Source organism: Pithys albifrons, chromosome 4 (genome assembly GCF_047495875.1).
Source record: "Pithys albifrons albifrons isolate INPA30051 chromosome 4, PitAlb_v1, whole genome shotgun sequence".
NCBI classification, from domain to species: domain Eukaryota; kingdom Metazoa; phylum Chordata; class Aves; order Passeriformes; family Thamnophilidae; genus Pithys; species Pithys albifrons.
The window spans coordinates 71,770,109-71,781,580 of NC_092461.1; the positions used below are offsets into that span (position 1 = coordinate 71,770,109).

Here is an 11,472-nt window from a genome sequence, read left to right on the forward strand (position 1 = left end):
CATCCTTCTTTCACCTAGAGACCTTTGACAAGATTGACATACTCATGATTAAATACCCACTAGTAAAAGACACAGGAAGTCAGTGGTCTTCACTGGCCAAGTCTTCTACAGTTCTTGAACAGTCTCCACATCTTGATCTCAGTTCAGGCAGCTTTTTTTTTTGAGTGCTGTTTTGTATTTAAAAATCCATCTCAGATTTTTTGCTTGTTTCTTTTAGTAAGAACTTATGTTTGCATTCTCAATTTCAGTGATGAACTACGCCTGGGCCATGAGAAGTTGCCTTGTTACAAAGATTTTGCAGCTGTGGCTCGTGGTAATGCCAATCATGATCTCAGAGCCAAAGAGCCAGAGGCTGGACTTTCAGAGGAGACCCAAGTGAGATGCCTCATCGATCAAGCGACAGACCCCAATATTCTTGGCAGAGTCTGGGAAGGATGGGAACCCTGGATGTGAGGAACTCCTCTCTAAAGCCCAGTTTGCCAGGGGACTTGTACTTTAACACACAGCTGCAACCAGATCAGAATTTTAAGCTCAAAAAGGAAAAAAACTCTTAACTGGACAAATAGAGAATATTATTTTTTTGTATTCAAGCTGTATTCAAACAGTGGGTTTTTTGTTTTTAATTATTTTTCTTGTATGTGGTTCTGTAACAGAGCAGCTTTACTCTCCTTGTGTTAAAATCAATGTAGAAAGAACAGGGGAGGTATAGAACTTGAAGATTTATTTGAAAGGCACTGAGACTCCTCAGTGGGAAGCAGAAATTCATACCCTGCAAACTTGTGGGCATCCATGTAGTGATATAGTGAAATTTGTGCTTCTCTTTTACAGAGACCTTAATGACAATCAGCTGAAACCATTCTGCAGATACATATTATTTGTAATTAAAACTAGAAGATTTTTGTCATTAGTATCAAGAAAGCACATGGTGAAATTAAACAGAAAATGGCTTTTAACTCTAGATAACAGCTAAAGTATCTGAACAGCTATTTCATTACTGGATAATGAGATAGTATAGATGAGACCATTCCAGCAGATATTTTGTTTAGTAATTAGAGGTTATACTCTGTTATCTTTGTCCTTTGGAAGTCTGCACTCCTTGTGTTGTGTCAATTCCAAATTATTTGTTTGGGCAAAGCCAAAAGTAGTCAGTGCCTTCACAGCAGAGCACTGTAAGCTTCTTGCCATAACAGCAGCACAGAACAGGAATGGCTACTGCACTTTGGAATTTGCTTGTACCAAAGTGTGCAGGTTGTGCCAGTTGTGACTTTTCCTCTCTGGCAGCCAGTTCTCAGGTGTACTGGGTTTGGCTGGGGTTGAGCTAGTTTTCTTGAGAGGAGCTAGTGTGGAGCTATGGTTTGCATTTGTGCTGGCAACTGTTGATGACACAGGGATGTTTCATTATTGCTAAGCAGAGCTTGAACAGAGACACAAGGCTGCTTCTGCCTCTCACCCCTTGGGGAGCCCTGGGGTGCACATGGAGCTGGGAGGAACACAGCCAGGATGGATGACTCAAACTGACCCTAGGGTGTCAAATATCATATGGTGTCTTGCTCAGCATATAGACCTGGGGGAAGAAGGAGAGACAGGGGGTCATGTTCAGAGTGATGATGTTTGTCTTCCCAAGTCACTACTAGTTATCCTGGCTTTCCTCAGGATGGCTGAATACCTGCCTGCCCATGGGAAGTGGTGAATGAACTGCTTTAATTGTGTGCACAGCTTTTGCTTTACCTATTAAGCTGCCTTTATCTCAAACCAAGAGTTTTCTCACTCTTCCAGTTCTCACTGTAGAGGAGTGAGGAGCAGGTGTGTGGGGCTGAGTTGCCAGCTAGGGTTCAACTACAGCATCAGGTAGCCTTGGTGGCAAGTGCAGCATGGACAGCAAGAGGGAAAGAGAGTTCTCTCAAATACTACTGTTGCTTTTTACCCAGAATTCACTGTAGGATATAGATTCCATTGAGGCTTTTAATAATTATCATAAAAGTGTAATAAAAATGAGTCTTTGCCCTTTCCCTGCCTACAAGCTTTCCCTCCTGCCCCCACGGCTATGGGGCAGTTCTGGTCTCACTGAGGACCATGTCTGCTGCTGGCAGCAGTCTCAAACGACTCTGTCAGCTGGAGAGCAGAGCCTCCTGGATACAGTTCCATGAAAAACTCAGGATGGGGAAGACTGCTTAGGCCTTATGAACAGAGAAGGAGTTTTTCTGTTTCAAATACTTTCCAGAAACAATTGCTATTTGTCATCTTCCTTCTTAATAAATATACTCAATTGTTTGTGTCAATGGTGTTATAAATCAAGAAATTCAGAATATTTTTATCAGACTTTATTAAATAAAAGTATTGTTCAGCTGTATTTTTGTAGAGGAAACATATTTAAAAATAAAAATAAACTTTCAGCTGCATATCTCATTTCAAAAGTTAATTGAGGGCACTTCAATCGCAGAAAGCTTCCACGTTTACCCATTTTCTGGAGATAATAATTAGTGGACAGTAATTTGGGGTTTTTTTTCATAAAAGGTGTTTGATATCATCCATGTTTATCTACACTTCAGTAAGAGGTCTTGCTGGATTTTAATCTCTGCTGTCAATTGAGACAGCAGGCTTATGACTAAAGCTTGGTCAGGTGAGGTATTGTGGCTTTCATGCTGTCACTCTACAAATCGTTTAAAGCACAATAAAAAACCCAACATGAAAAGGTGAAGGGACATTTAGAAATCAAGTGGCTGTTCGAACGAGGTGTTAAATGGCACTTTTGGCACATCCGATGTACTTTGACCTGTACGAAGAGGACGAATTTAGGTTTATAGTTTAACAAGGTGCTTCTCCTAAGACTTTTGATCTCCTCAGCACCAATAGATGTTTGTGTACAGCCGGCCTCCTTCCTTGATCTTCGGAACGGGCTGGAACCGGAGTTGCAGTCTGGCCCTTCCAGGAAAGGGGGACCAGAGATGACCACTGCCCTGTGCCTTCTGCTGCCTTCAGTCCATAGCGAAAGCCCTCAGATAAAAGCCTGTGAGACAAGCAAAAGTGACCCTGACAGTGCAAACGGGCTTAGAACTTGTCTGACAATTTAACTGTTTAAAAGCTCTATCTTGGCCCTAAAATAACTGCCAGGGTTGAAAGCCTCAGCTACACCACTCCTTAGTGAAGCTCTATTTGTCAAGCTCGGTGTCAGCTGAGGAGCAAAGCACGAAGCTTCTGCGGGTTTATGAGCAGAGAACCCATCCTGTTCGAAGCAAGTGAAGTTTCCCTAACAGATCTCTCCCTGTGCAGCTGAATGAGCCTGGAAATAACCTCCAACACATGTAAATGGCAGCTGCTGTCCCCAGTCCTGACTGAAGGGTAAATCAGTAAAGTGCAGCAGCTAAATGGAAAGGCTGGAGCAGCAAGCAAAGCACTGACGCAATGCAAACCTCAAGTCACTGGGCTCAGTGCTTTACAGGGCGGGTTTATTTGGCTTCCAGAAAAACAGTAAGATGAAGTGAAGCTCAGAGTCAGAGACTGCGTCAGTTCTAATACAAAACAAAACTTGAGAACTATTCACAAGTAAAGGAGAATATTTCCTTCTCAGATTAAATAGCCAGGTGGATGGGCACTAAATCTGGAAATCCATTACTTGCGTCTAAAAAGTTATGTAAAACATTAGCATATATTCTCACTAGGTTTTTCTTAGTGTTTGGAATTATATATTTAAATCCTTACCGTCCCTGCCAATCTTAAGATTTCCTTCTAGCTAGGAATAACAGTACTGCTGAACTCAGGGGAAAGCTCTGTAGCTGCAGCCAGCAGTCTCCTTTCTCAGCTGATAAAGAGGTTCCTGCATGCTGCTTCTTGTGCTCAGGATTTTCCCTTAGCCCCAACTACTGCCCCCCAGTTTAAGTGGTATCTTGAAGTGTCAGTGGCTGAGATGTGATACAGCAGCAGCACATGTTTGGGCACAGGAAGGAGCCTATGAGCTTTCCACAAAAACAATGAATTGGGCTCGTATTCAGTCACGGAATAAGGAATTTCCTACGGCTCTTCTGGCCTCACACTTAAGGGTTTGGCCGGCTGCTTCCCAAAGCAAGCATCTATATATAGAGACCCTTCTCCCCAAACTTTGTGTTTTTCAAAATCAAGGAATTAAAATAAGGATTTATTACTGCTGCTTTAAAACACTTTTTTCCCTCACAAGTACTGAGGGTCTGCTGAGTCACTTTATTAATACTGTGCCTCATTTGGAAATGACATGGGCTTTAAAAATTTAATTTTTAAGCTATGCTGCTTGTAAGAAATGGCCCCTACACAGAAAGTTGCACCCTGGCAGCCACCACTGAATGATGGCAATAGTCTTGTAGCAAAAATACCGAAGAGCTACTCCTTATGTCAAACAAACAAATGTCCAGAATACAGTGTTTAGAGGTGTTTTTTGTTGCAAAAATGTTTGGGAAGATTTTAGGCCTGCAAAGGTATGATCAGAGGGCTGGAGCACCTCTTCTGTGAAGTCAGGCTGAGAGAGCTGGGGTTATTCAGCCTGTGGAAGAGTAGGCTCTGGGGAAACCCTATTGCAGCCTTTCAGTGCCTAAAGGGGGCTAATATGATGGGTGGAGAGGGACTTCAGCAGGGTCTGTAGTGCCAGCACAAGGAAGAATGGTTTCAAACTGAAAGTAGGTAGGTTTAGATTAGACACTACGAGGAAATTCTTCACTGTGAAGGTGGTGAGACACTGGAACAGATTGCTCAGAGAAGTTGTGAGTGCCCCATCCCTGGAAGTATTCAAGGCTAGGTTGGATGGAGCTCTGAGCAACCTGGTCCAGGGGAAAGTGTCCCTGCCCATGGCAGGGGCTTGGAACTAGATGTTTAAGGTCCCTTCAAACCCAAACCATTCTGATTCTATGAAGGAGTGGCCATAAGGGACTGGGAAAAATTTGATTACAGTTTCTACATTATTTACAGGGTGGGGTTTTCTGGTTTTTTTTATGGAACAGGAGAGGGTAACATTGACCCTACCTGTCCATTACACTCACAGTAAATTATAGCACACAAGATTTCATCTGATTAGGCAGAAGATGCAGCTGTGTATTTGATCACATGAATATTGTCCCTGATGGAAATTCATGCAAAACCTGTATCAGGAGAAGGTTCAGAGCATCCACCAGAATGTGAGAAAACAAGGAGCACATGGTCTGAGGCATTTTGCTGCAGCAGCACTTGTCTTTTTGGGAGCCCAGGTACATGCCACAGGTGCAGCTGAACAAACCCAACCCAGGCTGATACTACCAGGGTTTGAAAGCCTGCAGGGAGTTGAAACAAAGAGTTCCAACTAAAAGAGATAAAAAGAAAAATCCTCTCATTTACCAACAAGTTATTCAGCTGCTAAGAGTAGTGTGGCCACAGGCTGGATAAGTACAATGATGTACAACTATAGTACCAGTGACAAGCAAAATACAGCTACAGTAGTTCCAGTCAAGGGAGAGGCACTGGACGTCCTGGCAGAGGTGGGATGAGTGGGTAAGGAGGGCCTTTCCAGAAGTCACTGTGCTGGCTGAGGAGAGTCAACACCAACCTCAAGTAGGTACTGTCCCTATCTGGAAGGGCTTTTGACTCTCCCCAACAACTTGCACCTCCCCATTTGCATGTCCCATTCCATTGTTGGCCCCCAAGTGCCATTCCTGGCTTCTAGCTGATGAATGAAATGATCCTTGCACTCCTGCTTCTTCTTGGGGTGGAGGGAGAGAAATGCAGCAAACCATCCCTTCATCTTCTTCCCCTTGTTAGCTGACCCTTTGCTCATAAATCCCAGATAGTGTCTTGCTGGTGCTCCCTCATCCCCACACTTTAAGAGTAGAAAAGAGCTCCCTCCATAGGCTCCCCAGGACCAGCCTATCCTTGCTACACTCTCAGCCCTACTGTCCCAAAAAGTCTTGCAACATCTGGCTGGCTTGCTAGAGGTGAGCATGGTGGGAGAAGAATGGGGAGGATTAAAGCCAGGCTGAGGTATTGCCCTCTTTCCTTACCTTCCATGAGGGGCTGTTCCCTATTTATGAAGAAAAACTAGTCAGAAACACAGTGTGATTTAATTGCTCTCCTCGAAGGGCTCAGGGTCTGGTGCTTCTCTGAGATTTACAGCCAGCACTCCAGACCAAATTAAAGTTTTGGTTTTTTGCTGTTCTTAGAGAAACTTTTCTTGTCCTTTCTTCACAGGTTTAAATGCTTTGATTGATTTGGAGCAGGAACCTCAGCAAGTTTTAAAGAATTTACTCTGAAATTCAGATACTCAAATGCTTCTTAACGCTGCTTAAAATTACTGGACCCCAGAGACAAGCCATGATTAAGGGGTCAGGTACTCAGCAGGACGGATGAGGGAATCAAGGGCTTGTCTGTACTTCACTGCTCATGAAATGACTTACACAGATGGGAACAGATCCAGCTACTGAGATCCCAGACAAATCTACCCTGGGAAAGGGTAGAACATGGATATCATCCTGCCCTCAGCCCAGTGCTTGGTAAATGATGAGTATCACTTGCTCACATGCTCTTGGATGCAACACTGCAGGGGTAGCACCCCAACCAGGGCTTCACACCCTGCATGGCACATGGGGAAACCCCCTCAAATGTGTTCCTGAAATCAAACATCTCAGGCTCAGCAACGAACACAACCAACCCATCTTCCAGGGGATGGCTCTCACCCCCTGGTTTTGGGGGACAGGCATCAACAGGACTGACTCCAAGCTCTAAACACAACTCCAGCTGCTGAAGACCCTGTAGGCAAAGCTGTACCCTCCGTGGTGGCGCTTAGGTGTGTCACAGGTGGCTTATATCAATGTTTACAGAGGGGTTCCATGCCCAGAGGTCACCTTTTACTGAGGGATTTTGCAAACCTAGTTGCCGTAAGGCAAGGTGCTTCGCAGAGGCCGGGTGACCTGGTTGGGAATTGCAACTGCTTTTTGGAGTAGCACATGATGGACATTAAATGAGACTGTTCAGGCTGGCACACTGGCATGCCAGCACTGGATGATGACCAGCTGCCCTATGGAGTAAGGACTTCAGTGAGCTGAAAGCATAACACAGTTCCACATGCAAACAGTTAAATGAGTTGCTTTCCAAGACAAATCATAATTACTTGAGCACAGTGGGTGAGATCTATCCCCTTCCAGCAATCAACAGACTCTGTCACAGAGCAAGGGGAGATATCAGACTGCCTCGCATTTCTGAACTACCTTACCAGGCCTCATGCACCCAACCCTTTATACTTCATGCAGAGAAAAAGGGTTCAGGAGCACCACATGATGGTCCCAGTTCCCTGCTGGACAAGGCCAGGCAAGGCCAGGGGTGGGTGGTGCAGAGACATGTAACATGAATAGACTCCAGTGCTAGAGGGCAGAAAACAACAGGTTAAAGGGTTTGGGGCATATTATTTTTTTGACAATGTGGAAAAAAAAAAAGAGCAACCATTTTTAGTGTCACTATCAAGTTCAGTGGTTAATGCTTGTGTAGATATAGGTTGTGTGATCAACTCTCTCATGAGAAAGGAAGTGAAGTTTATTTAAACATATCTCAATGGGGTGAATGGCAGCATCAGAGTTAAAAGCAAAGCCTTGCAAAGTGAGAGCTTACCTGCCAGATGCAAAGCCTACTTGCCAGGCACAGCACACTTACTCTGATCCCACAAGCCTTCCCACGAGGAGTTTACATCCAAAGGGAGAGTATGTACCCGTCCTGTTCCCAACTACTTATGTTAAAATACACACCCCTGTGATAAACAGCCTCAGTACTACAACAGCTGCAGTAGTGGTAGATGGAGCTCTGCCCAGGCAGCAAGCCTGGCATGACCAGCACGTACCCACAGTCCCCAGAAAGCCACCTTGGGGTGAGCGGCACCAGGCACAGCGTTATGCCAGCAGCATCAGCTGAGTGCTAGGCTGGGAAATCAGCCCCTGGGATAGTCCTATCCTAAACCTAGAAGAGTATTTTGAAAAATAAACAAACAAACATAAATAAATACATACATACAAACCCTACATTTTTAAGGGTGTTTTGTTGTATGTTTCTTTTATAATTAAGTCAGTGGAGTACCCTAGGGGTGAAGCTAGGCTTTTAGAAACTGTTAGATAACTAGCGAACTTGTGCATTTAGCTTCTTTTAAATGAAAGTGTTTTCATTTTCTCTGATGCTTGCCAATTTAATAGTAGTAGTTTATGGGATGCAATGAGGGGTGGACGATATGCATAATTAGTTAATATAAGTTTATAAAAAGAGGCATAACTTCACATTGTCTGCGTGAAGCAGCTAAAGATGCCCTCAGTCACCCCTTTCCTACTAGAGCATCCTGCAAGATGTCCAGGTGGCCACACTCTCACCGGAGGTGGTGGATTTACATCCTTCTCGGGTGAAGCCTCCCGAGCTCCAGCGGGGGTACCGAAGCCTCGGGAGGGCGCTCGGGTGATGCACAGAGGCACGCGTGGGGCAGGCAGCATCTTTCCCATATCACTTCATCCAAGGCTCAGCTGGGGAAGGGCGTGGGGAGATGCAGCGTGGTGGTGGTGGTGTAAAACGAGCCTTTCCAGCCATTAGGGTTAGTGCTTTTCCGCTGGCCCGCGTACAAAAGGGAAAATTAACGCCCAGCTGTGTGAAGGGAGGTCCGGTACCCGCAGCACTCCCCGGGTTCATGATGGTGCAGAGAGGGCGACAGGCGCCCGAGAAGAGCCCGCACCGTCCCGTTCCATCCCGTCCCCTCCCCGCCCGGCCCGGCACGGCCCGGCCCGGCCCCGTGGTGGGGGCCGCCCCCGCCGGCGGCCACCCTCCGCCGGGAGGTGGCAGCTCTCCCCGGCTGGTGCTCTGCCTCCGCGGCCGCGCACCCCACCCGCTCCCGCCCCCGGGTCCCCGGGGGTGCCGGGAATAACTCGTTCCCCGTCAGGGGCAGGAGGCGGGGCCCGCGCCGTATAAGAACGGACCGAGCGAGCGTTTCGCTCCCAGGTTCTGAGACGCCTAGTCCCATTCCCGCTTTTTGCCGCTGCTCACGGAGTGACCCGATCCCGGATCGGCCCTCTCGAGGACGCGACGGCGGGGCTGCAGCGGGAGCCCCAGTGACACCGAGCAGCAGCACTGCCAGAGCTGCGAGCAGGAGCAGCAGGAGCAGCAGCAGCAGCAGCCCCGCTCCCACCTGCCCGTGGCAGAGGCTGGAGCTGCGACCATCGCGGAGCGGCGTTTGGTGCCCGCGGTCCGGAGCCCCCGCGCCGCGGCCGTGCGGCGCCGCGTCCCGCTCACCCATGAGCGCCGCCGCTCTCTACAGCCTGGACTCCCCGGCATGTTATAAGAGCTGGTGCCTGGAGCCCGCCAACTTCTACGACGCCAAGGTGGGCAGCGGCGGCGGGCCGTGTGCCGCCTGCAAGCCGGGATCCCGCGGCGGCTGCGGGATGAGCGGCGAGGAGGCGGGGGGCGGCCTCGGGAGCAGCGGCACCAACCTGGCGGAGCTGAGCGCCGCCGCCCCGGCCATGTACGAGGACGAGAGCGCCATCGACTTCAGCTCCTACATTGACTCCATGTCGGCCGTGCCCAACCTGGAGCTCTGCAACGACGAGCTCTTCGCCGACCTCTTCAACAGCAACCACAAGCCCGAGCGGGGCGGGGACTACGGCGAGTATTTGCCGCCGGGCGGCGGCGCCGGCCGCGACCCCGCCAAGGACCTCGGCGCTGCCATGACCACCCTGCTGGGCGCCGAGCCCCGCACCGCCTCCTCCTCCTCCTCCTCTTCTTCCTCCTCCTCCTCCCGCGGCGCTCTGAAGCAGGAGCCGGACTGGAGCGACAGCGACCTCTCCTCCTCGCTGCTGCCCTCGCAAATCGCCACCTGCGCCCAGACCATCATGAACCTGAGCGGGCAGCCCACGCCGCCCACCTCCCCCGAGCCGCCGGGCAGCAGCTCCCCCTCCAGCTGCAGCACCCGCTCCCCAGGCCCCGCCGCCGTGCCCAGGCCGGCGCAGGTCCCGCCGGCCGCCGCCGGGGGCAAGGAGCGGGGCGGCAAGAAGTGCGTGGACAGGTTTAGCCCCGAGTACCGGCAGCGCCGGGAGCGCAACAACATCGCCGTGCGCAAGAGCCGTGACAAGGCGAAGCGACGCAACCAGGAGATGCAGCAAAAGCTGCTGGAGCTCTCGGCCGAGAACGAGAAGCTGCACAAGAAGATCGAGCAGCTCACCCGGGACTTGACCAGCCTCCGGCACTTCTTCAAACAGCTGCCCAGCGCCTCCTTCCTCCAGCCCGGCTCGGGCACAGACTGCCGGTAACCGGGGGGGCGCGGGACGGAGAGACGAACTCCGGGAGACGGTGGATAAATACCTCAGAGGGCCGTGCCGTGCCGTGCCGAGCCTTGCCGTGCCGTGGCGCCCCGGGCCGGGCCGGGCGCGGGAGAAGGCGCGGAGCCGCGGCGGGACCTGCCGGCCGCGGCCGCGCTCGGAACGTGGCAGTGACGTGGGGCGATGCCTGGGTCTATCACCACGAAACTTGCGAAAAAGGGAAAAAAAGCTAAATATATTTTTCTTCTCTCCCCTAAATTATTTTTGTAATGATAGTTTTCGTCTTTTCTACATTTTACTCATACCGATGCAGCTATGGTACCTCTGTTAAAATGATTCAAAATCCCATGTATTTTAGCCAGTAGGATGGAAAAAAAAAGACTGAGCATGCTCGACCTTTTATATCAATTTTTACAGCATTTCTAAGAATAAAGAAAAGCATTTTAAATCAACCCTGCTCTCGTTTGCTCTGTGTCGTGACAGCAGCGGGCGGGCGGCGTTTCCCGCTGAACGCGGCGGGGAACAAGGCGGTGGGGGCGTCCCAGCGACTAGGACGGGGTGGGGAGAGCAAGCGAGGGGCGCCGCGTTATGTCCCAAAGCATCCCTGGAGCGATGCAGGGGTAAAAGAACCGTGAGACCCTCTCACCCGTGGTGGTTGCTAAGTCGCTCCCCCGGAGCCGCATCGCTGGGCCGGGAGTGCTGAGTCAGGGGTTGCCGCGGGCGCTGAGTGTGCCCGAGCAGCTGCACAGCAAGAGGGGCTGCTCTGTGACCTGGACTCTGCCAGGAACACAGTATTCTATATGAAAAAAAATTATACATGGCTCCTGGAACACCATTAGTTAAAATCCATGTTGAAAAACCTCTCCAAGGGGTTTCCATTCCAGATAATGCAAAGCTGCGCCCACACTAATGTGCTCTGGAGTTTTGGAACAGGCTGAACTGAGTCCCGGAGATGGCACTGCACCCACAGGCTTCAGCCCGCTGTGAGCCGTAGAACAGCAGGAGCTGGGCACTTTCACTGGTCCCTGCTAGTGAGTGAGAGTGGGCAATTCTCCCTGAGTGAATGTATCACTAAGAAAAGTCAAGCAACTTGTCTGAATTCTAGTAGTGCACTCATAGAGATGACAGCATCTGTAGGGCACTGGCAGAGAAAATGGCCTGACACAGCCATTCAGCTTTCCCAGAGGCTGAAATCGTACTGGCTTTG

At 49.6% G+C, this 11,472-nt stretch overlaps 2 protein-coding genes across 4 annotated transcripts in view; both read left to right on the top strand.

Moving 5' to 3' along the window:
• The window catches only part of PRKDC (protein kinase, DNA-activated, catalytic subunit), an 83,026-nt gene extending 80,676 nt beyond the window's left edge, over nt 1-2,350 (top strand). For all 3 annotated transcript variants that reach the window (XM_071554563.1, XM_071554564.1, XM_071554565.1), the window contains exon 86: nt 249-2,350. In XM_071554563.1, coding sequence (XP_071410664.1) covers nt 249-453 — 205 coding nt within the window. In that variant the 3' untranslated portion in view covers nt 454-2,350. The remainder of the gene's footprint in view (nt 1-248) is intronic.
• A 6,586-nt stretch (nt 2,351-8,936) lies between these two features.
• On the top strand, nt 8,937-10,717 carry CEBPD (CCAAT enhancer binding protein delta). The gene has a single exon (XM_071554567.1). The coding sequence runs from the start codon at nt 9,246-9,248 to the stop codon at nt 10,254-10,256; it is 1,011 nt and encodes a 336-aa protein (XP_071410668.1). The 5' UTR covers nt 8,937-9,245; the 3' UTR covers nt 10,257-10,717.
• The last annotated feature ends 755 nt before the right edge of the window (nt 10,718-11,472 follow it).

Bases quoted from the DNA above. Each gene is read 5' to 3' on its own strand.
- CEBPD (XM_071554567.1), top strand. From the start codon at position 9,246: ATGAGCGCCGCCGCTCTCTACAGCCTGGACTCCCCGGCATGTTATAAG.